Below are 23996 nucleotides of genomic sequence, written 5' to 3' on the forward strand. Positions count from 1 at the left end.
CTGTTGTGCAAATGGAATAGACAACAGGTGGAAATTATAGGCAATTAGCAAGACACCCCAATAAAGGAGTGGCTCTGCAGGTGGTGACCACAGACCACTTCTCAGTTCCTATGCTTCCTGGCTGATGTTTTGGTCACTTTTGAATGCTGGCGGTGCTTTCACTCTAGTGGTAGCATGAGACGGAGTCTACAACCCACACAAGTGGCTCAGGTAGTGCAGCTCATCCAGGATGGCACATCAATGCGAGCTGTGGCAAGAAGGTTTGCTGTGTCTGTCAGCGTAGTGTCCAGAGCATGGAGGCACTACCAGGAGACAGGCCAGTACATCAGGAGACGTGGAGGAGGCCGTAGGAGGGCAACAACCCAGCAGCAGGACCGCTACCTCTGCCTTTGTGCAAGGAGGAGCACTGCCAGAGCCCTGCAAAATGACCTCCAGCAGGCCACAAATGTGCATGTGTCTGCTCAAACAGTCAGAAACAGACTCCATGAGGGTGGTATGAGGGCCCGACATCCACAGGTGGGGGTTGTGCTTACAGTCCAACACCGTGCAGGACGTTTGGCATTTGCCAGAGAACACCGAGATTGGCAAATTCGCCACTGGCGCCCTGTGCTCTTCACAGATGAAAGCAGGTTCACACTGAGCACATGTGACAGACGTGACAGTCTGGAGACGCCGTGGAGAACATTCTGCTGCCTAAAACATCCTCCAGCATGACCGGTTTGGCGGTGGGTCAGTCATGGTGTGGGGTGGCATTTCTTTGGGGGGCCGCACAGCCCTCCATGTGCTCGCCAGAGGTAGCCTGACTGCCATTAGGTACCGAGATGAGATCCTCAGACCCCTTGTGAGACCATATGCTGGTGCGGTTGGCCCTGGGTTCCTCCTAATGCAAGACAATGCTAGACCTCATGTGGCTGGAGTGTGTCAGCAGTTCCTACAAGAGGAAGGCATTGATGATATGGACTGGCCCGCCCGTTCCCCAGACCTGAATCCAATTGAGCACATCTGAGAGATCATGTCTCGCCCCATCCACCAACGCCACGTTGCACCAGACTGTCCAGGAGTTGGCGGATGCTTTAGTCCAGGTCTGGGAGGAGATCCCTCAGGAGACCATCCGCCATCTCATCAGGAGCATGCCCAGGCGTTGTAGGGAGGTCATACAGGCACGTGGATGCCACACACACTACTGAGCCTAATTTTGACTCGTTTTAAGGACATTACATCAAAGTTGGATCAGCCTGTAGTGTGGTTTACCACTTTAATTTTGAGTGTGACTCCAAATCCAGACCTCCATGGGTTTATCAATTTGATTTCCATTGATAATGTGTGATTTTGTTGTCAGCACATTCAACTATGTAAAGAAAAAAGTATTTAATAAGAATATTTAATTCATTCAGATCTAGGATGTGTTATTTTAGTGTTTCCTTTATTTTTTTGAGCAGTGTATTTAGGTGCCTTTGAACAGGGTACAGTACGTTTGAGTGTGTCAAGAACTGCAACTCTACTGGGTTTTTCCACTCAACAGTTTCCCATGTGTATCACTCGGGCTCCCGAGTGGCGCAGCGGTCTAAGGCACTGCATCTCAGTGAAAGAGGCGTCACTATAGTACCTGGTTTGAATCCAGGCTGTATCCTCATCTGGCTGTGATTGGGTGTCCCATAGGGCGGCTCACAAGTGGACCAGCGTCGTACGGGTTTGGCCAGAGTAGCCCGTTATTGTAAATAAGAATTTGTTCTTAACCGACTTGCCTAGTTATTTTTTTAAAATAATCCACCACCCAAAAGGACATTCAGCCAACTTGACAACTATGGGAAGCATTGGCATAGACATTGGCCAGCATCCCTGTGGAACACTTTTGACACCTTATAACGTCCATGCCCTAGCAAATTGAGGCTGTTCTGATGGCAAACGTAATATTAGGAAGGTATTTTGTATACTCAGTTTTATGTAACATGGACATGGCACAATTGATTTTGCCTTTTCAAATTTCCAAAAGATGAATGTAGTGTAAAAGCTTAACCCAACTATCAAATTTGTAAAATCAAATTAAGTCAACAAAAAAGTGTATATATATATATATATATATATATATATATATATATATAACCAATGCATGAGCAAACATTACTTTGCTTGTGACAACTACAGTTTCAAGATCCTCTTACTTTATAATCAAAAAGACAATAATAAACTCTGTTAAAATTAAGTTATCAATAAGAATCCAACAACAGATGACCAGTTGACTGGTTTATTTAGTTTATTAATGTATTTTGATTGAAACACCATTCATACAAAAGTAACATCCAATAAGGAAAAAATGTCAACAAATGTTGCCCTTGAACTACTACATCCAAAACACATATAAGGCATTTGAATGCATGATAGAATGTTTCTGAACACAGGGAAAATTAATAGCTTACAACAATGGTCAATTTCATGTCAAATACTTAAATGGTTACGATCATGTCATATTTACATAATATACACAATGCTGTGGTTTTGAATTTGGAAAGTTTATTAGGGCTACATGGATCATACATGGCTAAAAGTATCCCACGTCATTATTCAAGTCTAAGTGATAATATGTTTAGAAGGTTAGGCAGAATAATGGATTAGCAAGCAAAACAAAAAAACTTTTAAAAAACAACCGGGTCAATATGGATTCCTAAAACTGTCAGTGACAGCCCATTATACTTTATCAGAGTCAGGAATTCATTCCATGGTCAAAAGCTAACATTTCACTTTGTGAAAAGTAAACTGAAACTTTTGTAATCACATTCAGGGCACATAAGACTACTAACTATATACAATTGAATATGGAGGCTGTTACAAATTAGTGCTCTATGGAAAGGTAATAGTATCAATGAACTGCAGTTCTGACCAGATATAAAATGTTAAAATAGGAGGAAATCTGTAAATATAATCTAAACCTTTCCACGAACCAGGTTGTAGGCCAAACATTTGAGAAGACATGGGGTAAAAACACAGTTAAGCATCTTGTGAGCCAATCAAAAACGTTAAACGATTAAGATGGAAGTGTGAACACAAAATTGCTTGATGACTGCAAACAGAACCAGAAAAAAACACATTTCTATGACATGACTGAGTTCATTGGATAATTGAACACAATCAGTGAGGCAGGAGGTCTTTTAAATGTCCATTGTCCAACTTGTCTTTTTACATTTAGTTAGTGGGAGGATTTTGAGGGTGGGGAAAAAGACTTATAGTCCAGCAGCATGAGACATTTGATGTTCCTCTAGAAGATGTGGGAAAGCAAACGCTTTGTCACACTCTGTGCATTCATATACAACTTGTCCAACATGACTTTCTTGATGCTGCCTGAGAAGAGACAGTCGACTGAATGATTTATAGCACATGTCACAACGGTGGTCTCCTCCAGATTCCTGTTCTGTGTGCACTTTCATATGCAATGACAGGTCGTGTGCCGAGGTTAATGTTTTGGGGCAAACTGAGCACTTGTACTGGCTCTCACTGTCTGTGGCTTTGTATGTCGGGTGGGCTCGTTCAGTGCCAAATTTATGTTGTCTTCGCTCATGGTCTCTGAGATATCTCTTCAGAGCAAAGGTCTTTCCACAAGACTGGCACTTGAATGGCCGTTCATTGTGATGCTCTTTGTTTAGATGCTGCTGGAGACTACCGCGAGAAGAGAATCGCATTAAGCAGACAGTACAATTAAAGAAGTCCTCCCCAACATCCACCTCTTCCTCCATTGACTTTCTATTAGACAGATGTGGGAGTTCATGGGCTGTCACAGCACGTTGCCGACGTGCACAGTGGTGGTGGGGAAAATCACTGCCCAAGAAGCTCTGACCACACTCCGTGCACTTGTATTCTGTTGCAGCAGTCAGATGGCTTCGCTCATGTTCAGCAAGCTTGCTTTTGGTGGGAAATGTCAACTTACAAACACTGCAAGCAAACGTGTTCTCAGAGTGTATGGAAAGGTGACTTGCCAATTCTATGGCATGAGCAAACATGTGAAAGCAAATTGGGCATTTGTAAATGGTTCTCTTCTCTGAAACAGTTTCCCAAGCATTTGTCACGGAGCCTCCTTTCAAAGCTTCTGCTGCAGCCTCATCGTCACCGTGTTCATTTAAATGACTGACAAAATTGTGACGGTAGTTGAAACTCATGTGGCATTGATTGCACCGATACACGTATGATTGTGGTATTTGGTAGTGACTGAGCTCGTGCTTGTTTAAGTGAGATGCATGCAAGAAATGCTTATTACATTCTTGGCATGAATAAGGTCGCTCTCTGGCAGCCAGGCACCCATGCTCAGACAGTTGTTCGGGTTCTTTGAAACGTTCATCGCAAACCCCACAACGATATTGAAGGTGCTTCATTGTAGAGGAAGAGGCAGTAGAAGAGGAGGATGCAGTCTTCTCTGGAGGAAGTAAAGGTGGTGGAACATCCTCTGTCTCAATGTGGATTTTCCGGTGCGTTGCCCGACTCATCTTGCAGGAGAATGTGCGATCACATATATCACAAGGGAAATTGTCATCGCGGTGGGTGCCCATGTGCTCTGCCAGCTGCGAGGGCCCTGTGAAGCTGAGCGGGCACTTGGAGCAACGGTGTTGACGGCTCTTTCCATGAGTATGCTTGTGTTTGCGTAAGGCAAAGAGTGAGACAAAACCTCTGCCACATATTTGACACTGATACTCAGACTTGTGGCTCCGAAGGTGCTGTTGCAGTTGCCCTGCCTGGAAAAAACACTTGCCACATTCTGCACACTCATGAGGTTTTTCACCAAGGTGACAGCGTTGGTGATCCTCAAGGCTTTCTGATGTGGTGAACGTTTTCCCACAGACATGGCAGGGGAAGTAGTCTGCAGAGTCAGAGTCATTGTCCTCATTAGCATAATTTTCATCTTCATCATTACTTCCTCCATCCACATCAACTTCCATGTCAAATTCCTCTTGTAGTGCTGTCTCCTTTTCCTTCACGTGGATAACAACATCCATGTTCTTATGGGTTTGATGCTTCATCCTAATATGTTTAACAAGTGAACTTCTGATTGAATAGTTCTTGTTACAGACATGGCATGTATAAATTAGTTCTTTTGAATGAGCTTGGCTTTGATGGTTTTCTAAAGATTGACTGGTCCAAAACCGTTGTTGACACTCTTTGCAGACAAATGGTCTATTTGAGTCATGACAAGTTCTATGGATGTCAAGGTCAGAAGGGCAGGGAAAAGTCTGTGGACATTGGGGGCAAGAAAAGATCTTCTCATTCCAGTGGCCTCTCATATGCCTTGCTAGATCTGAAGGATTAGCAAACGTCTTACCACAAGGCTGGCAGAATTTCTTTTTTCTTTCTAGCTCCTCGCGCCCATGGTCCTCTAAATGACTGATGAGCAGAAGCCCATCTGTGAAACTTCTATCACATTCTGAGCACTGGTACTTGTTGCCTGGGACTTGTTGACCACTATTTCTTCTATCATTGGAAGACCTTCCTTTGCCTTGATTTCCAGAGTCATTCTGTAGTGTTAAATCCTTCATGTCATCTTTGCAGGAGAAATTAGTCTGCAAAACCCCAGTGCCTGTTGTTTTGGAACCTTGGTTGAAGACTAGAACACTCTCTTTAAGAGTAGGATCCATCTCTGAAGTAATTACAGAGTCAGTGTGAACTACTTCTTTCGTGACCTTTACAACTCTACATTTCCTTACATGTGTCCGACATAAGTTTTTGTTCCAAAAGCCTTTATTGCATTTCTTGCAGTTGAATGGGTACTGTCCTAAATGTGTACGCATGTGTCTGGCAAATCCACCCTTATTTCCAAAGTTCATGTTGCACTGTGGACACTTAATGAGTTTGTTCATATCATTATTCCGATCACTGTCTTGATCAAGCATGAGATTGTTATCACTATTCTGCTGAGTGTCACCATATCCTTCATCCAAAGACTCCTCTTTTATGTTCACCATAGTAGACAACTGCTCCTGTAGAGGTGAAGCCTGATTTGTTGGAGCGTCTCTATGCGTGTTGAGAAAGTGTTGCTGGAGCTGAGAGAACAACAAGAAGCGGGCACTGCAATTAGCACAAGAGAACCCTTTTGGTGGACTGCCAGCAGTGGACTCAGTTTGACTATGGGCAGGTGATTTACACTTGACAACACATGTCAGTTGATGGTTCTCGAGTTCATCTTGCGAAAATACGTCACCACATCTGTCACAAAGCACTCTGTCAAGAGGTTCCCCTTTGCACCTGTTCAAATGGCGCTGCAGGTAGTCCCTACGGATAAATCTCTCACCACAATTAGAACATCCAAAAGGTTTCTCCCCTGTATGCAAGCGGGTGTGCACCCTCAATTGCTCACCACTTTTGAAAAGGCGAGGGCAAAAAGTACATTTGAATTTGCGTTTGTCTTTATATTGCAGCTGGATCCTCTGTAGAAGTCGGTTTGTCTCTCTTGATGGTGGGCTTGTAACATTTAGCTTTTCTGAATGCTTTGTTTTTGCATAAATTCTTTGACATGCACCAATGTTTATATGTCTCTTAAGTGATTTTTCATGAGTAAATGAACTGACAGTTCTTATAGCATGTGACATGGCAATATGTCGGGCCATAATGCTGTGAGTGGGGAAGCTCTTTGAACATATGCTGCAGTCAAACCCTTGTTGCGTTCCTGAATCGGTAATGTTCAGGTTATTTTGCCAGCCCATTCCAACATCTGCCAGACTCATTTTGGCAATGCGAACCTCTAAACGTTGTCTTTTCCCTTTGCAGCGAGTCTGGTGCAGTTTTAGATGATCATGTCTGGAGAAACAGCTGTCACAGGCCTTACAGCGATATGGCTTTACCTCTGTGTGCGTTAGGATGTGCCGCCTTAAGTTTCGGGATTTCATGAAGACTTTTGTGCAGATATTGCACTTATATTCACCAAGGCTGGTGCTTGGTGGCTTTTGCCGATTAACACCATCACAGAAAGCTTCATGCTGTAAGCATCGTGACTGGATTCCATAGCTGTGACCACAGTGCATGCATGGATATGATCTTTCTCCAGTGTGTGACCCAATATGTCTCAGGAGAAAACTTCTGTACTTGAACTTGCTTGGACAGTGGGGGCATTTGTGCCGCAACTTTTCCCTGCTACTGGTCCCAATTTCTATGGTGTTGTTTTGCAAGGGCTTGGCAGAGTTGCAAGTCTTCTCATGGAAATTCCGATTATCACTCCTTGTAAAGTACTTTCCACAATTCCTGCAAGGATGGATGTTTGAGTTGCCAGAAAAGCTGGTGGTTTTTTGCAAGGGCTTTACAGAGTGGCAAATCCTCTCATGGACATCTCGATTATAATCCCTTGAAAACTTCCTCCCACAATTCCTACAAGGATGCCAGACAGTGCTCACTGGCTCTATAGATTTTATGTTTGAGCCATTGCAAAGTCTTTCATGTAACTTGCGCCTTTGTCTGTAACATTTACCACATTTTGGACAGGGGGTTACTGTATTTTGCATGTGGCCATTGTGGTGCAGTAATAAACGGGGCAATTTTTCAAATTCCCGAGGACAGTATGAACATTTGTATACCTTCCTTATTCTTGTCACCAAAGATTTTGATGAGACTTCTTCACTTTCTTTAATAGTGGGCAGTTCTTGCTTGCTTTTTGGACCTGGACACTTTTCTTGGTGCAACTGGAGATACTCTTTTCGACGAAAAGGTTCTCCACAACTCTGACAAGAAAATGGTTTCTCCCCTGTATGAATGCGTATATGGCGTACCAAAGATGTGCGGGAAGAGAAGAGGCGTTTACAAAATGGACACTGACTTGAAGAGGACTCCGATACATGGTTTAGGCAATGACTACTCAGTTCTGTGCCACTGTGAAAGACCTCTGGACATAGGGGGCACCCCAACTTTTCTTCCTCTTCCTGCTCTTTGAGTGGTGGCAAAGACTCAAGCGGCTCAAGTTTTGAGGGGTGCCTCTGTTTTTTCTCTTTGAGTGGCTGCTCTTGCTGAAGTTTGTGATGTGATGCCATATGTCGAAGAAGATACACTGGGTACTGGAACTGCGATGGGCAGTCTGGGCACTGAAGCATGCCCTTTTTGATGTGAGATTGCCTGTGTTGAATCAAGTCCCCAATGGTAGGAAGTATCTTCTTGCAAACAGTACACTGTATCCTTCGCTGGTGCACTTTTTTGTGAGCGACAAGATGGATTTCTTTCCCAAAACGTTTCCCACATTCCAGGCAGCGATATGGTTTGTCACCCATATGCATACTACAGATGTGTTTCTTCAGGGAATATGAAGTGTTGAACCATTTTCCACAGAAGAGACAGGAAAAGGGCTGGCTGCTGACTTCACTGGAGAGTGGACCGTCTTTGGGGTCCTCAATACTAGCCTTGGACTTGTTAGAAATGGGAACTAGGCTTGAATATCTGAACTTTTTTCCAGTGTTTTCAAACAACTTATGTTTCCTCATGTGTCTGTACTTTCCAGAAGAATAAGCAAAAACGGCTGGACAGTAGTTGCATTTGAGACCCGGCTCATTTCGATTCAGTGCCGTTTTCAGTGGCGGCTTTTGTGTTTCTTTCTGGGCCATGTTTTCCTGGCGTTCAGCTTTGGTCCTTGAAGTCTCATTGTGTATATATTCCTTGAGGCACACCAATCTTATGTGTCTATGTCGGTTAGATGCATTACTAAAGGTTGTGGTGCAGAAAGGGCATCGAAATTTCATTTCAACTTTCCCCGAGCTTCCCTGTGTAAAGTCTTTAATGCACTGCTCGCGCAAATGGCGGGACCGGTTGTAGGAATATTTGAAAAGGCGTGGGCAAAGAGGGCACTTGAATTTCTCATTCGTCTCAGCTCCTTTGCATCTTTTCTTGTGCCTGCTAAAATTGCTTGAATAATTGAATGTCATCAGGCATTTCTGACACTTATATGACCTGTATGTGTTCTGACACTTAGGCCGAACGTTATATGACCTAGTTTTTGTATGGTGTACATTGTATCCGTGCTTGTAGAGTTTTGCACTGCTTGCAAAGCGTTTCCCACAAAGACGACAAACATGCTCCTTGCAAATGTCCACTAGCTTCACAAAACAATCTGGAAGATTGGCATAGGGGCTGTCTGGTGGAAGGACATATGGATGTACAGTTCCCTTTTTGTAAATGCTGATACGTGGGGTTGTTTGAATCTGTTTAACAGGAACTTGTGAACTTCGACGCCGGCATTTCTTTTCAAGTAAATGTCTGTTCAGGCTACGGCATTGTGAAAAGTTAGAGCCACACCTATGACACGTGTGTTCAGTTCTACCCGAGTGGCTCTGCACATGCTTGTTGTAGTCACACAGTCTGTAAAATGTCTGTGTGCAGTATCTACATTTGTGAAAAGCATGCCCGGTTGATTTTCTCTTCTGGGGTTTCATATTAGAAGAGAGTTGTGCATTTTCATCAATAATACCACACTGATGTTTCTTGGCTAGTGAATCACATGTCAAGTAAGTACCACAGGTCTGACAGAAATTGAATTTGTTCTTAGAGTGGTTACAATGGTGGTGCTCAATTAGATGGTCTATACTTTGTGTGGCCTGTTGGCATGCTGCACACTGATAAGCCCCATCTGTGTAATTTTTTTGTTTGAAGTTCCTGAGCAGTACAATAGGGTGCATGCTTTTCTTCATATGCAGTGAGGATTTCAACGGAGCTGCTTGGTCCTCAAAATCCCTCTCGTCTTCAATGTTATTAATGGTTGAATTTCCTCTCTCCTGGTTTAACCCAGTTGAATCAATAGACCCGGTCTCCCCCCCTTCCAGATTGCCCTCGGTGTCACGCATACAATCTTCTCTTGACAATGGTTCACAGTAGCATTCACTTAGCACTTGGGGTTCTTGCTCATCATCTGCCGTGAATACTTTATGAAATGTCTCTCTTGTGTTTTCTAGACCAGCTCTCACAAGGTTTGGTGGCTCGATATGGCGCATTAGGTTCTGTTGGGATGCCTGGTCCTTTTCCAAACAAGACAATACATTTGACTCATCCATAGGTCTTAGCCACTCATTTTCAATACAGGACTTTTGTTCAATTCCAAAGTTGTTCAGACCTAAACAACGCTCCAAAAAATCAAAGCTACTATGATCCTCTTTCCCTCCACTTGCACGAATGGAATCACTCGCACTTTCCTCGTAGGTTGAGTTTGTACTTTGAGTGGCACTACCAACGATCTCCTGAAATCTAGTTTTCAATGATTGATTTTCAGGGAATTCCAAACAAGACTCAAACGTTTGATTGCTACCCCCTAGGCCTAATCCACAAATGACAGAGGAACTTTTGCAATTTTTTTGACCAGCAACCTTTAAAGAGTCCTTATCCTTAACTGAATCCTGATATTCAAAGTTACAGGTATTATCATTCAGCTTGTTATCAGAATCTTGAGCGTTGGATGCATTGATACCCTGCGAGTCCATAGTTCCTTGGGATAATGAATGCCCCTCTTTCTCTTTAAAGCTCTCTCTTACAATGGTTCCTTCATTTTGGCCCTCTAGGTTGCTGACATTTGAGTACCGATCATCTTCCTCCATGCAACCCTCTTCTGCATTCTGTGCTTCATCATCCAGTTCCTCGTTTCTCTCATTCACTGAGGCAGTCTGGCTTTCTTCGGCACCCAAGGAAGAATCTGTGTGTTGACCATCTTGCTCCATGCAAGTCTCCTCATCTTTCCCATGTGTTTCTCCATCCAGATGATCCTTTTCTCCCTCGTCCTCTGAAACAGATAGGCTTTCTGGAGCACCGGAGGTCTCCGAGTATTTATTCTCTCGCATGAATGTCTCCTTTTCCTTCTCTGGTGGTTCATCTTGATCCTCTTCTACCTCACTCTCTGAAGTAGCCATGCTTTCTGGGCTCTTCCATGCACATTCATTTTCCTTCTTGTAATCTGCAACTAGTGGAGTATCATTTGAACCATGTTTTAACATTTCACAAGAAGGCCCTGTCCTATCAACATCGGACTCTGAGCAGCTACTAACATCTGAGTAGTCCTCCGGAATGGAAGGGTTCAATAAGTCACATTCTTGTTTAAGATCATGGGGGTTTAGGTCTACACCTGAAGTTGAGAGGCAATTACTTGAACTGGCTGCTCTAGCTGGGGTAAAGAAGCTGTTGCTTGTGTGGTTAAACTGACCTTCATGATGTACTGGTTGACCCTCATCTTGCCAAACGACGTCATCATAGTATTTCTCTTGTACAAAATCAGAACTAGTATTGGAATTTGAGAAAAAGTTTGAACTCAAGTTCAAGTCCGAGGAAATGTTCTCTGGCGAAACCACGGTGTTGGAAAGGTCATTATGCTCAATGAGGCTTTCAAGGTGGTGCGCCAAACTATCTTCGGATTCAAGGACTTTGAATGTGCCTTCGGATTCTGACGACAATGGCGGAAGGTTACGAAAACAAGTATTAAATCCTTGAGCCATGCTCGACCTCCACAGGGGACCTGGGACCACTGTTTTCCAACACCCAATCCTGAAAGATAACAAATATACATGACAGATAGTGTCAATTTTCAATGATACCACATACAGTTAATTAAAATATCTTGGTAAAAGTGGGTATTGGTGATCAAATGTTAGCTGTACAAGGAGAGTACACCATATCAAGATTAAGACAAATGTCTACATTTGTTAGGCTACATTTCTTGTCACCTTTGTCTCTGCATGCAAAACAATTAGACCAAATACTCACCACCTGCTTTAGCATGTGTGCATGGGTTCCAGGTTGATGTGGGTAAGGCTACATTTACCCATGAAGCTAGAAAATAAAAAGGTAATCAAATTTAATCTTCTAAATATTTTATGTTGATAGAAAATAACACCAAGTCAGGGCGTCACTACATTCAACCATTTCTGAACGGGCTAATGCCATTGGAACAGAGCTTGCAGAGGTGCATGAGTTAAAATACAAAAGGATTTCAAATTCAAATTACTCTTGCTCAGTACAGGCATTGCTTTGAATAGTGGGACAAGTGGTGGCTGCAAAAGGATTGTCCTGATGTTTATTTGCCCACAGTTTGCAGACATTTTCCTTGGTGGAGGTAGGATATTCAATTTAGAAGAATTTGTGGAGCCCTGTACCCAAGCTGTACTTTGCCTACCTGATTATGCATCCACCATAGTTGTTGGAACTGTGCTGGAAAGGACAATGTGAAAATAAAATATCTAAGCCAGCGCAGTACAGTCTTGGTTGGCACGGTAGAGAAAGGGGTATTAGACTACACCGTCATAGCTGATAGATCCCTCTAGTAAGGACTAAGAGCAGTAGTAAGACAGCAATGTCCAGAAACAACCCAAAAGCTACAGTGCATTCAGAAAGTATTCAGACCTCTTCCCCGTTCCCACATTTTGTTACGTTACAGCCTTATTCTAAAATGGATTAAATCATTTCCCCTTTAAAATCTACACACAATACCCCATAATGACAAAGCAAAAACAGGTTGAGTCAATTTTGCAAATGTATAAAAAATAAATAAACAGAAAATACCCTATTTACATAAGTCATCAGACCCTTCACTATGAGACTCAAAATTGAGCTCAGGTGCATCTGTTTCCATTGAATATCCTTGAGATGTTTCTACAACTTGATTGGAGTCCACCTGTGGTAAATTCAATTAACTGGACATGATTTGGAAAGGCACACACCTGTCTATATAAAAGGTCCCAAAGTTGACCGTGCATGTCAGAGCAAAAACCAAGCCATGATGTTCAAGGAATTGTCCGTAGAGCGCCAAGACAGGATTGTATCGAGGGACAGCATTGAAGGTCTTCCAAGAGAAGAATTAAGAATGGCGCCGGAGGAGGTGGCTGCCGTTTTACAGTCCCCTAACCAAATAGTACTATTGTGTGTTTTTTCACATTATTTGTAACTTATTTTGTACATAATGTTTCTGCCACCGTCTCTTATGAATGAAAATAGCTTCTAGATATCAGGACAGCTATTACTCACCCCGTACTGGAAGAAGCTTTTTTCTTTAACGAGTCGGACGCGAAGGATTTACTCCAGACACCCGACAAGGCTCTCATCCACGTCATTCGCAAGGAGAACGAGACAGAGATATCGGGGAAGTAGTTGGGGTGCCTTGTAAGGACCCGATGGCGACTGGGTAATCTGTCTAGACCACCAGTCCTATTAGCCAACGTACAATCACTGGAAAATAAAATAGAACTACAATCACGTATATCCTACCAACGGGATGTTAAAAACATTCACGGAGTCGTGGCTGAACGACGACATGAATAAATAACAAAGCTGGCCGGTTTTACGCTTTTTCGGCAGGATAGAACAACTGCCCCTGGTAAGACATGGGGTGGTGGTCTGTGTAGATTTGTAAACAACAGCTGGTGCAATAAGTCTAAGGAGGTCTCAAGGTTTTGCTCACCTAAGGTAGAGTATCTTATGATAAGCTGTAGACCACATTATTTCCCAAGAGAGTTTTTCCCATCTATATTCTTCGTAGCGGTCTATTTACCACCACAAACCGATGCTGGGACTTGGACCGCACTCAATGACAAGTATACCGCCATAAGCAAACAGGAAAAACGCTCATCCAGAGGCGGAACGCCTGGCGGCTGGGGACTTTAATGCAGGAAAACTCAAATCAGTTTTACCTAATTTCTCACAGCATGTTAAAACCTCTCTGGGATATGTGGGACAGTAGCGTCCCACTTGGCTAAAAGCCAGAGACAATGCAGAGCGCCAAATTCAAATAAATTCCTATAAAAAAATCTAACTTTCATGAAATCACACATGTAAGACACCAAATTAAAGCTACACGTGTTGTGAATCCAGCCAACATGTCAGATTTCAAAAAGGCTTTTCAGCGAAAGCAAACGATGCTATTATCTGAGGATAGCACCTCCGTAAACAAAAGAGCGAAAACATATTTCAACCCTGCAGGCGTGACACAAAACACGGAAATAAAAATATAAATCATGCTTATTTCCCCCATCAAAATGCAAATAAATTTATAACATTTTTGACATGCGTTTTTCTGGATTTTTGTTGTTGTTATTCTGTCTCTCACTGTTCAAATAAACCTATCATTAAAATTATAGTCTGATCATTTCTTTGTCAGTGGGCAAACGTACAAAATCAGCAGGGGATCAAATAATTTTTCCCCTCACTGTACATACCCCCAACCAGAAGCCATGGATTATAGGCAACATCCACACTGAGGTAAAGGGTAGAGCTGCCGCATTCAAGGAGCGGGACTCTAACCCGGAAGCTTATAAGAAATCCCCCTATGCCCTTCGATGAACCATCAAACAGGCAAAGTGTAAATATAGGACTAAGATTGAAATGTACTACACCTGTTCCGATGCTCATTGGATGTGGCAGGGCTGGCCAACTATTAACGACTACAAGTGGAAGCACACAGTGACACAAGCCTACCAAACGAGCTAAATTACTTTATGCTTGCTTCGAGGCGAGTAAACACTGAAACATTCATGAGAGCATCAGCTCTTCCGGACGACTGTGTGATCACACTAAGTAGCCAATGTGAGTAGGACTTTTAAAACAGGTCAACATTCACAAGGCCGCAGAGCCAGACGGATTACCAGGATGTGTACTGAAAGCATTCGCTGACCAACTGGCAAGCGTCTTCATTGACATGTTTAACCTCTCCCTGTCCGAGTCTGTAATACCAACATGTTTCAAGCAGACCACCATAGTCCCTGTACCCAAGAAAACTAAGGTAACTTGCCGAAATGAGTACGGACCCGTAGCACTCACGTCTGCAGCCATGAAGTGCTTTGAAAGGCTGGTCATGGCTCACATCAACACCATTATCCCAGAAACCCTAGACCCACTCCAATTTGCATACCGCCCCAACAGATCCACAGATGATGCAATCTCTATTGCTCTACACACTGCCCCTTCCCACCTGGACAACAGCATCCTAGACTGGATGCATCACTGCCTGGTATGGCAACTGCTCGGCCTCCGCCGTACGGCCCAGTATATCACTGGGGCCAAGCTTCCGGCCATCCAGGACCTCTATTCCAGGCGGTGTCAGAGGAAGGCCCTAAAAATGGTCAGACTCCAGCCCCCCTCGTTATAGACTGTTGTCTATGTTACCGCACGACAAGCGGTACCAGAGAGCCAAGTCGACATCCAAAACAGCTTCTACCCCAAGCCATAAGAGTCCTGAACAGCTAATCAAATGGCTTCCCGGAAGACTTGCATTGCCCCCGTGAAAGAGTGGCCAGAGAGAAGCCATTCCTCAGTGAAAGGCAAATGACAGCCCGCTTAGTTTGCAAAAAGGCACCTAAAGGTCTCTCAGACCATGAAAAATAAGATTCTCTGGTCTGATGAAACCAAGACTGAACTCTTTGGCCTGAATGTGATGAGGAGGATCCCACGAGGTATCCATTCTTTGGACACCTGAGAAAGCTTCACTCATTGCGTCAAAGTGTCATTTCCAGTCACAACTTGCAGACTTGTTTTACGTGCTGCTGTGCGTTTTGTTGCTAACCTTACTTTGCTACCTGACAACTTTACGGTTTTACTTACCGTTTATATATTTTCAATTTTTCCCCTCGCTCTACTTTTTTTTCATTAAACTTTTTTCACTCCGGATGCTTTATCTGGACGTGGTTTGTCAGGACCTACACCAGCCGAAGCTAAGTAGTAATATTAACTTGATGCCTTCTAAATGCAGTCGCGGTACTATTAATATACAAGAGAACGATTGCCTTACGGTGAGGATAGCTGTGCTGCAAGCCCAGCTTCAGACACAATCGTTAGACAAGGGTCATTTCAGTGAAGGAAAGGATGAAACGGTGTCTGTACCACCAGTAAGTACAGATAGTAGCTTAAATCCCCTCGCACAGTCCCCACAGCCGGACAGCTTTCTCATGGCTGGAGGGAAATGCTGTAGGAATGCTCAACCGGTGTCACTCATTCAGCCGACAGAAACATTCAACCGGTTCTCCCCATTAAGCAGCGAGTCGGAGTCAGAGGCTGAGCCTTCTCTGGTCTCTACTCCTCCCGTTAAGGAGTCTGAGACGCCGAAGCCTCCCACCATTAGCTCTGACAAGTTGAAAACCCTAGTCATTGGCGACTCCATTACCTGCAGTATTAGACTTAAAACAAATCATCCAGCAATCATACACTGTTTACCAGGGGGCAGGGCTACCGACATTAAGGCTAATCTGAAGATGCCAGTTTTAGCTTTTGCCAGCACCGAGTGTAGAGAGTATAGGGATATTGTTATCCACGTCGGCACCAACGATGTTAGGATGAAACAGTCAGAGGTCACAAAGCGCAACATATCTTCAGCTAGTAAGATGTGTCGGCATCGAGTAATTGTCTCTGGCCCCCTCCCAGTTAGGGGGAGTGATGAGCACTACAGCAGTCTCAACTCAATCGAGCGGTTTAAAATAATTTCGTAGATAATTGGCCCTATTTCTGGGACTCACCCACAAACAGGACCAAGCCTGGCCTGTTGAGGAGTGACGGACTCCATCCTAGCTGGAGGGGTGCTCTCATCTTAACTACGAACATAGACAGGGCTCTAACTCCCCTAGCTCCACAATGAGATAGGGTTCAGGCCAGGCAGCAGGCTGTTAGCCAGCCAGCCAACCTGCCATCTTAGTGGAATCTGCCACTAGACTAGTCAGTGTAGTCAGCTCAGCTATCCCCATTGAGACCGTGTCTGTGCCTCGACCTAGGTTGGGCAAAACTAAACATGGCGGTGGTCGCCTTAGCAATCTCACTGGAATAAAGACCTCCTCCATTCCTGCCATTATTGAAAGAGATTGTGATTACATGTAAAAATAGGGCTACTTAATGTTAGATCCCTCTCTTCCATGGCAGTTATAGTCAATGAACTAATCACTGATCATGATCTTGATGCGATTGGCCTGATTGAAACATGGCTCTTTGGGATGCTGCGAATTTTCGCAGCTTTTTGTTAAAAATCGCGCAACATTTCAGCGCCCTGCTACTCATTCCAGGAATATAGTATATGCATATGATTAGTATGTGTGGATAGAAAACACTCAGACGTTTCTAAAACTGTTTAAATCACGGCTGTGACTATAACAGAACGTCTGTTTCATCGAAAAGCGCAGGAAAATCTGATCACTGGAGATGGAAAAAAATATCCATGCGCCACTTCCATGAATTGTTAAAGGTGAACCGTAATATATGGGGCCGAGCTTGCAGTACCTACAGCTTCCACAGGATGTATAGAGTCTCCTCATTTGAATCTGAATTGATTCTTGGTAGATCCGACCAAAGGGAACCGATTCTCTCCGACCACCAACCCGAGGCATTGTCTGTATTTTTTTCCGGACATTTTTCCACACGGCAGGCTATCGAATTTACATCGCCCACTGATGATTTTTATAGCTTATTGACGTGTAGTAATACCTAAAGTTGCATTAGAAAGGTATTTCGAAGTGTTTTGTGAAAGTTTATCGTCGACTTTTTAACTTTTAAAAAATGACGTTACGTTATGAAACGCTATTTTTTTCCGTTTATCACACAGTCTTCATAGATCGATATCTAGGCTATATATGGACCGATTTAATCCAAAAAAAGACCCAGTATTGATTATGGGACATCAAGGAGTGCCAAGAAAGAAGATGGTCAAAGGTAATGAATGTTTTATATTTTATTGTGCGGTTTGTGTAGCGCCGACTACGCTAATTATTTTTGTTTACATCCTCTACGGGTCTTTTGGGGTGTTACATGCTATCAGATAATAGCTTCTCATGCTTTCGCCGAAAAGCATTTTACAAATCTGACTCGGTGGCTAGATTCACAACGAGTGTAGCTTTAATTCAATACCTTGCTTGTGTGTTTTAATGAAAGTTTGAATTTTAACGAAAAACGATCAGTGACGCTCTAAAATATCCGCTGACTACCCGCTGATTTGATCCCCCCGAGGGAACATCCTCCCTAACAAGTTAAGCCTGATGAATTTACTGTGATAAATGAGGCCTCACCTCCTGGTTACACGAGTGACCATATCCCGGCGCATCCCGCAAAGGAAGAGGTGTTGCTAACATTTATGATAGCAAATTTCAATTTACAAAAAAAAAACGTTTGTGTCTTTTGAGCTTCTATAGTCATGAAATCTACACAGCCCACTCAATCACTTATTATAGCTACTGTTTACAGGCCTCCTGGGCCATATACAGTGTTCCTCACCGAGTTCCCTGAATTCCTATCGGACCTTGTAGTCATGGCAGATAATATTCTAATTTTTGGTGACTAATATTCACATGGAAAAGTCCACAGACCCACTCCAAAAGGCTTTCGGCGCCATCATCGACTGAGTGGGTTTTGTCCAACATGTCTCTGGACCTACTCACTGCCACAGTCATACTCTGGACCTAGTATTGTCTAGTGGAATAAATGTTGTGGATCTTAACGTTTTTCCTCATAATCCTGGACTATCGGACCACCATTTTATTACGTTTGCAATCGCAACAAATAATCTGCTCAAAGCCCAACCAAAGATCATCAAAAGTCGTGCTATAAATTCTTGGTCAACCCAAAGATTCCTAGATGCCCTTCCAGACTCCCTCTGCCTACCCAAGGACATCAGAGTAATAAAATCAGTTAACCACCTAACTGAGGAACTCAATTTAACCTTGCGCAATACCCTAGATGCAGTCGCACCCCTAAAAACATTTGTCACAAGAAACTAGCTCCCTGGTATACAGAAAATACCCGAGCTCTGAAGCAAGCTTCCAGAAAATTGGAACGGAAATGGTGCCACACCAAACTGGAAGTCTATCGACTAGCTTGGAAAGACAGTACTGTGCAGTATTGAAGAGCCCTCACTGCTGCTCGTTCATCCTATTTTTCCAACTTAATTGAAGAAAATAAGAACAATCCAAAATGTATTTTTGATACTGTCGAAAAGCTAACTAAAAACCAGCATTCCCCAAGAGAGGATGGCTTTCACTTCAGCAGTGACAAATTCATATACTTCTTTGAAGAAAAGATCATGATCATTAGAAAGCAAATGACAGACTCCTCTTTAAATCTGCGTATTCCTCCAAAGATCAGTTGTCCCGAGTCTGCACAACTCTTCCAGAGTCAAGTGTTTTAGTACTATACATCTTTTAACACAACAATGAAAATAATCATGGCCTCTAAACCTGCAACCTATTCCAACTAAACTACTGAAAGAGCTGCTTCCTGTATTTGGCCCTCCTATGTTGAACATAATAAATGCCTCTCTATCCACCGGATGTGTACCAAACTCACTGAAAGTGGCAGCAATAAAGCCTCTCTTGAAAAAGCCAAATCTTGACCCCCCCCCCCAAAAAAACTCATCCCTCTCAAAAAAAATGAAAAAGCTGCCTTCCTGAAGACAAACAATGTACATGAAACGCTTCATGTCAGGTTTTAGACCCCACCATAGCACTGAGACTGCACTTGCGAAGGTGGTAAATAACCTTTTAATAGCGTCAGACCGAGGCTCGGCATCAGTCCTCGTGCCCCTAGACCTTAGTGCTGCTTTTGATACCATCGATCCCCACATTCTTTTGGAGAGATTGGAAACCCAAATTGGTCTACACGGACAAGTTCTGGCCTGGTTTAGATCTTATCTGACGGAAAGATCTCTGTCTCTGTGGATGGTTTGTCCTCTGACAAATCAACTGTAAATTTCGGTGTTCCTCAAGGTTCCGTTTTAGGACCACTATTGTTTTCCACTATATATTTTACCTTTTGGTGATGTCATTCGGAAACACAATGTTAACTTTCACTGCTATGCAGATGAGACACAGCTGTACATTTCGACAAAACATGGTGAAGCCCCAAAATTGCCCTCGCTGGAAGCCTGTGTTCCAGACACAATGAAGTGGATGGCTGCAAATGTTCTACTATTAAACTCAGAAAAACAGAGATGCTTGTTCTTGGTCCCAAGAAACAAAGAGATCTTCTGTTGAATCTGACAATTAACCTTGATAGTTGTACAGTCGTCTCAAATAAAACTGAAGGACCTCAGCGTTACTCTGGACCCTAATCTCTCTTTTGACGAACATATCAAGACTGTTTCAAGGACAGCTTTTTTCCATCTACGTAACATGGCAAAAAATCCGAAACTGTCTGTCCAGAAATGCAGACAAATTAATCCATGCTTTTGTTACTTCTAGGTTAGACTACTGCAATGCTCTACTTTCCGGCTACCCGGATAAAGCACCAAATAAACTTCAGTTAGTGCTAAACACGGCTGCTAGAATCTTGACTAGAACCAAAGAATTTGAACATTACTTGAATTTGAATCACTCCAGTGCTAGCTTCTCCACACTGACATCCTGTTAAGGGAAGGGCTGATTTCAAGGTTTTACTGCTAAACTGCAAAGCATTACATGGGCTTGCTCCTACCCATCTTTCCGATTTGGTCCTGCCATACATACCGACACGTACGCTACAGTCACAAGACGCAGGACTCCTAACGGCCCCTAGAATTTCTAAGCAAACAGCTGGAGCAAGCCCAGGTAGGAGCAAACCCATGTAAGGCTTTATCCTATAGAGCTCCATGTTTATGGAATGGTCTGCCTACCCATGTGAGAGACGCAGACTACGTCTCAACTTTTAAGTCTTTATTGAAGACTCATCTCTTCAGTAGGTCCTATGATTGAGTGTGGTCTGGCCCAGGAGTGTGAAGGTGAACGGAAAGGCACTGGAGCAACGAATCTCCCTTGCTGTCTCTGCCTGGCCGGTTCCCCTCTCTCCACTGGGATTCTCTGCCTCTAACCCTATTACAGGGGCTGAGTCACTGGCTTTAGTGGTGCTCTTCCATGCCGTCCTTAGGAGGGGTGCGTCACTTGAGTGGGTTGAGTCACTGGCGTGATCTTCCTGTCTGGGTTGGCGCCCTCCCTTGGGTTGTGCTGTGGCAGAGATCTTTGTGGGCTATACTCGGCCTTGTCTCAGGATGGTAAATTGGTGGTTGAAGATATTCCTCTAGTGGTGTGGGGGCTGTGCTTTGGCAAAGTGGCTGGGGTTATATCCTGCCTGTTTGGCCCTGTCTGGGGGTATCGTCGGACGGGGCCACAGTGTCTCCCGACCCCTCCTGTCTCAGCCTCCAGTATTTATGCCTCAGAGGTTTATGTGTCGGGGGACTAGGGTCAGTCTGTTATATCTGGAGTATTCCTTGTCTTATCCGGTGTCCTGTGCGAATTTAAGTACGCTCTCTAATTCTTTCTTTCCCTCTCTCAGAAGACCTGAGCCCTAGGACCATGCCTCAGGACTACCTGGCCTGATGACACCCTTCTGTCCCCAGACCAGCTGGCCGTGCTGCTGCTCCAGTTTCAACTGTTCTGCCTGCGGCTATGGATCCCTGGCCTTTTCAACGGACGTGCTACCTCTCCCAGACCTGCTGTTTTCAACTCTCTAGAGACAGCAGGAGCGGTAGAGATACTCTGAACGGTCGGCTATGAAAAGCCAACTGCCATTTACTCCTGAGGTGCTGACCTGTTGCACCCTCAACCATCACTGTGATTATTATTATTTGACCCGGCTGGTCATCTATAAACATTTGAACATCTTGGCCATGTTCTGTTATAATCTCCACAGCCAGAAGAGGAATGGCAACCCCTCATAGCCTGGTTCCTCTCTAGGTTTCTTCCTAGGTTCTGGCCTTCCTAGGGAGTTTTTCCTAGCCACCGTGCTGCTACACCTGCATAGCTTGCTGTTTGGGGTTTTAGGCTGGGTTTCTGTACAGCACTTTGAGATATCAGTTGATGTAAAAAGGGCTTTAAAAATACATTTGATTTGATTATGAGGCAGGGACTGGGAGATTAGTCAGGATTCAGGGAAAGATGAACAGAGCCAAGTACAGAGATCTTTGATGAAAACCTGCTCCAGGGTGCTCAGGACCTCAGATTTGGGTGAAGGTTCACCTTCCAACAGGACAACAACCCTAAGCACACAGCCAAGACAACGCAGGAGTGGCTTCGGGTCAAGTCTCTGAATGTCCTTGAGTGGCCCAGCCAGAGCCTGGACTTGAACTTGATCGAACATCTCTGGAGAGACCTGAAAATAGCTGTGCAGTGACACTCCCTTTCCAACCTGACAGAGCTTGAGAGGATCTGCAGAGAGAAATGGGAAAACTTCACAAATAAAGGTGTGACAATCTTGTTGTGTCATACCCAAGAAGACTTGAGGCTGTAATCACTGCCAAAGGAGATTAAACAAATTTATTTTGTAACTTTATTTCACCTTTATTTAACTAGGTAGGCTAGTTGAGAACAAGTTCTCATTTGCAACTGTGACCTGGCCAAGATAAAGCAAAGCAGTTCGACACATACCAGAGTTATGCATGGAATAAACAAACATACAATCAATAATACAGTAGAAAACAAATCTATATACAGCATGTGCAAATGAGGTAGGATAAGAGAGGTAAGGCAATAAATAGGCCATGGTGGCAAAGTAATTACAATATAGCAATTAATAAACACTGGAATTGTAGGATGTGCAGAAGATGAATGTGCAAGTAGAGATACTGGGGTGCAAAGGAGCAAGATAAATAAATAAATTATGGGGACGAGGTAGAAGGGCTATTTACAGATGAGCTATGTACAGGTGCAGTGATCTGTGAGCTGCTCTGACAGCTGGTGCTTAAAGCTAGTTGGGGAGGTAAGAATCTCCAGCTTCAGAGATTTTCACAGTTCGTTCCCGTCATTGGCAGCAGAGAACTGGAAGGATTGGCTTGGGGGTGACCAGTGAGATATACAGTGCCTTGCGAAAGTATTCGGCCCCTTTACTTTCAGTGCAGCAAACTCTCTCCAGAAGTTCAGTGAGGATCTCTGAATGATCCAATGTTGACCTAAATGACTAATGATGATAAATACAATTCACCTGTGTGTAATCAAGTCTCCGTATAAATGCACCTGCACTGTGATAGTCTCAGAGGTCCGTTAAAAGCGCAGAGAGCATCATGAAGAACAAGGAACACACCAGGCAGGTCCGAGATACTGTTGTGAAGAAGTTTAAAGCCGGATTTGAATACAAAAAGATTTCCCAAGCTTTAAACATCCCAAGGAGCACTGTGCAAGCGATAATATTGAAATGGAAGGAGTATCAGACCACTGCAAATCTACCAAGACCTGGCCGTCCCTCTAAACTTTCAGCTCATACAAGGAGAAGACTGATCAGAGATGCAGCCAAGAGGCCCATGATCACTCTGGATGAACTGCAGAGATCTACAGCTGAGGTGGGAGACTCTGTCCATAGGACAACAATCACTCGTATATTGCACAAATCTGGCCTTTATGGAAGAGTGGCAAGAAGAAAGCCATTTCTTAAAGATATCCATAAAAAGTGTCGTTTAAAGTTTGCCACAAGCCACCTGGGAGACACACCAAACATGTGGAAGAAGGTGCTCTGGTCAGATGAAACCAAAATTGAACTTTTTGGCAACAATGCAAAACGTTATGTTTGGCGTAAAAGCAACACAGCTCATCACCCTGAACACACCATCCCCACTGTCAAACATGATGGTGGCAGCATCATGGTTTGGGCCTGCTTTTCTTCAGCAGGGACAGGGAAGATGGTTAAAATTGATGGGAAGATGGATGGAGCCAAATACAGGACCATTCTGGAAGAAAACCTGATGGAGTCTGCAAAAGACCTGAGACTGGGACGGAGATTTGTCTTCCAACAAGACAATGATCCAAAACATAAAGCAAAATCTACAATGGAATGGTTCAAAAATAAACATATGCAGGTGTTAGAATGGCCAAGTCAAAGTCCAGACCTGAATCCAATCGAGAATCTGTGGAAAGAACTGAAAACTGCTGTTCACAAATGCTCTCCATCCAACCTCACTGAGCTCGAGCTGTTTTGCAAGGAGGAATGGGAAAAAATTTCAGTCTCTCGATGTGCAAAACTGATAGAGACATACCCCAAGCGACTTACAGCTGTAATCGCAGCAAAAGGTGGCGCTACAAAGTATTAACTTAAGGGGGCTGAATAATTTTGCACGCCCAATTTTTCAGTTTTTGATTTGTTAAAAAAGTTTG

The 23996-nt window shown here is 43.7% G+C and overlaps 1 protein-coding gene across 1 annotated transcript in view; it reads right to left on the reverse strand.

Moving 5' to 3' along the window:
• Nucleotides 1-2231: 2231 nt before the first annotated feature.
• Nucleotides 2232-23996, reverse strand: part of LOC112263164 — a 38596-nt gene continuing 16831 nt past the window's right edge. The window contains exons 2-3 of the mRNA XM_024439182.2: nucleotides 11692-11757; nucleotides 2232-11472 (exon numbers count right to left, since the gene is read on the reverse strand). Of these exons, the coding sequence (XP_024294950.2) occupies nucleotides 3219-11423 (8205 nt within the window). The 5' untranslated portion in view covers nucleotides 11424-11472; nucleotides 11692-11757 and the 3' untranslated portion in view covers nucleotides 2232-3218. The remainder of the gene's footprint in view (nucleotides 11473-11691; nucleotides 11758-23996) is intronic.

Source organism: Oncorhynchus tshawytscha, linkage group LG03, assembly GCF_018296145.1.
Source record: "Oncorhynchus tshawytscha isolate Ot180627B linkage group LG03, Otsh_v2.0, whole genome shotgun sequence".
Classification (NCBI taxonomy): domain Eukaryota; kingdom Metazoa; phylum Chordata; class Actinopteri; order Salmoniformes; family Salmonidae; genus Oncorhynchus; species Oncorhynchus tshawytscha.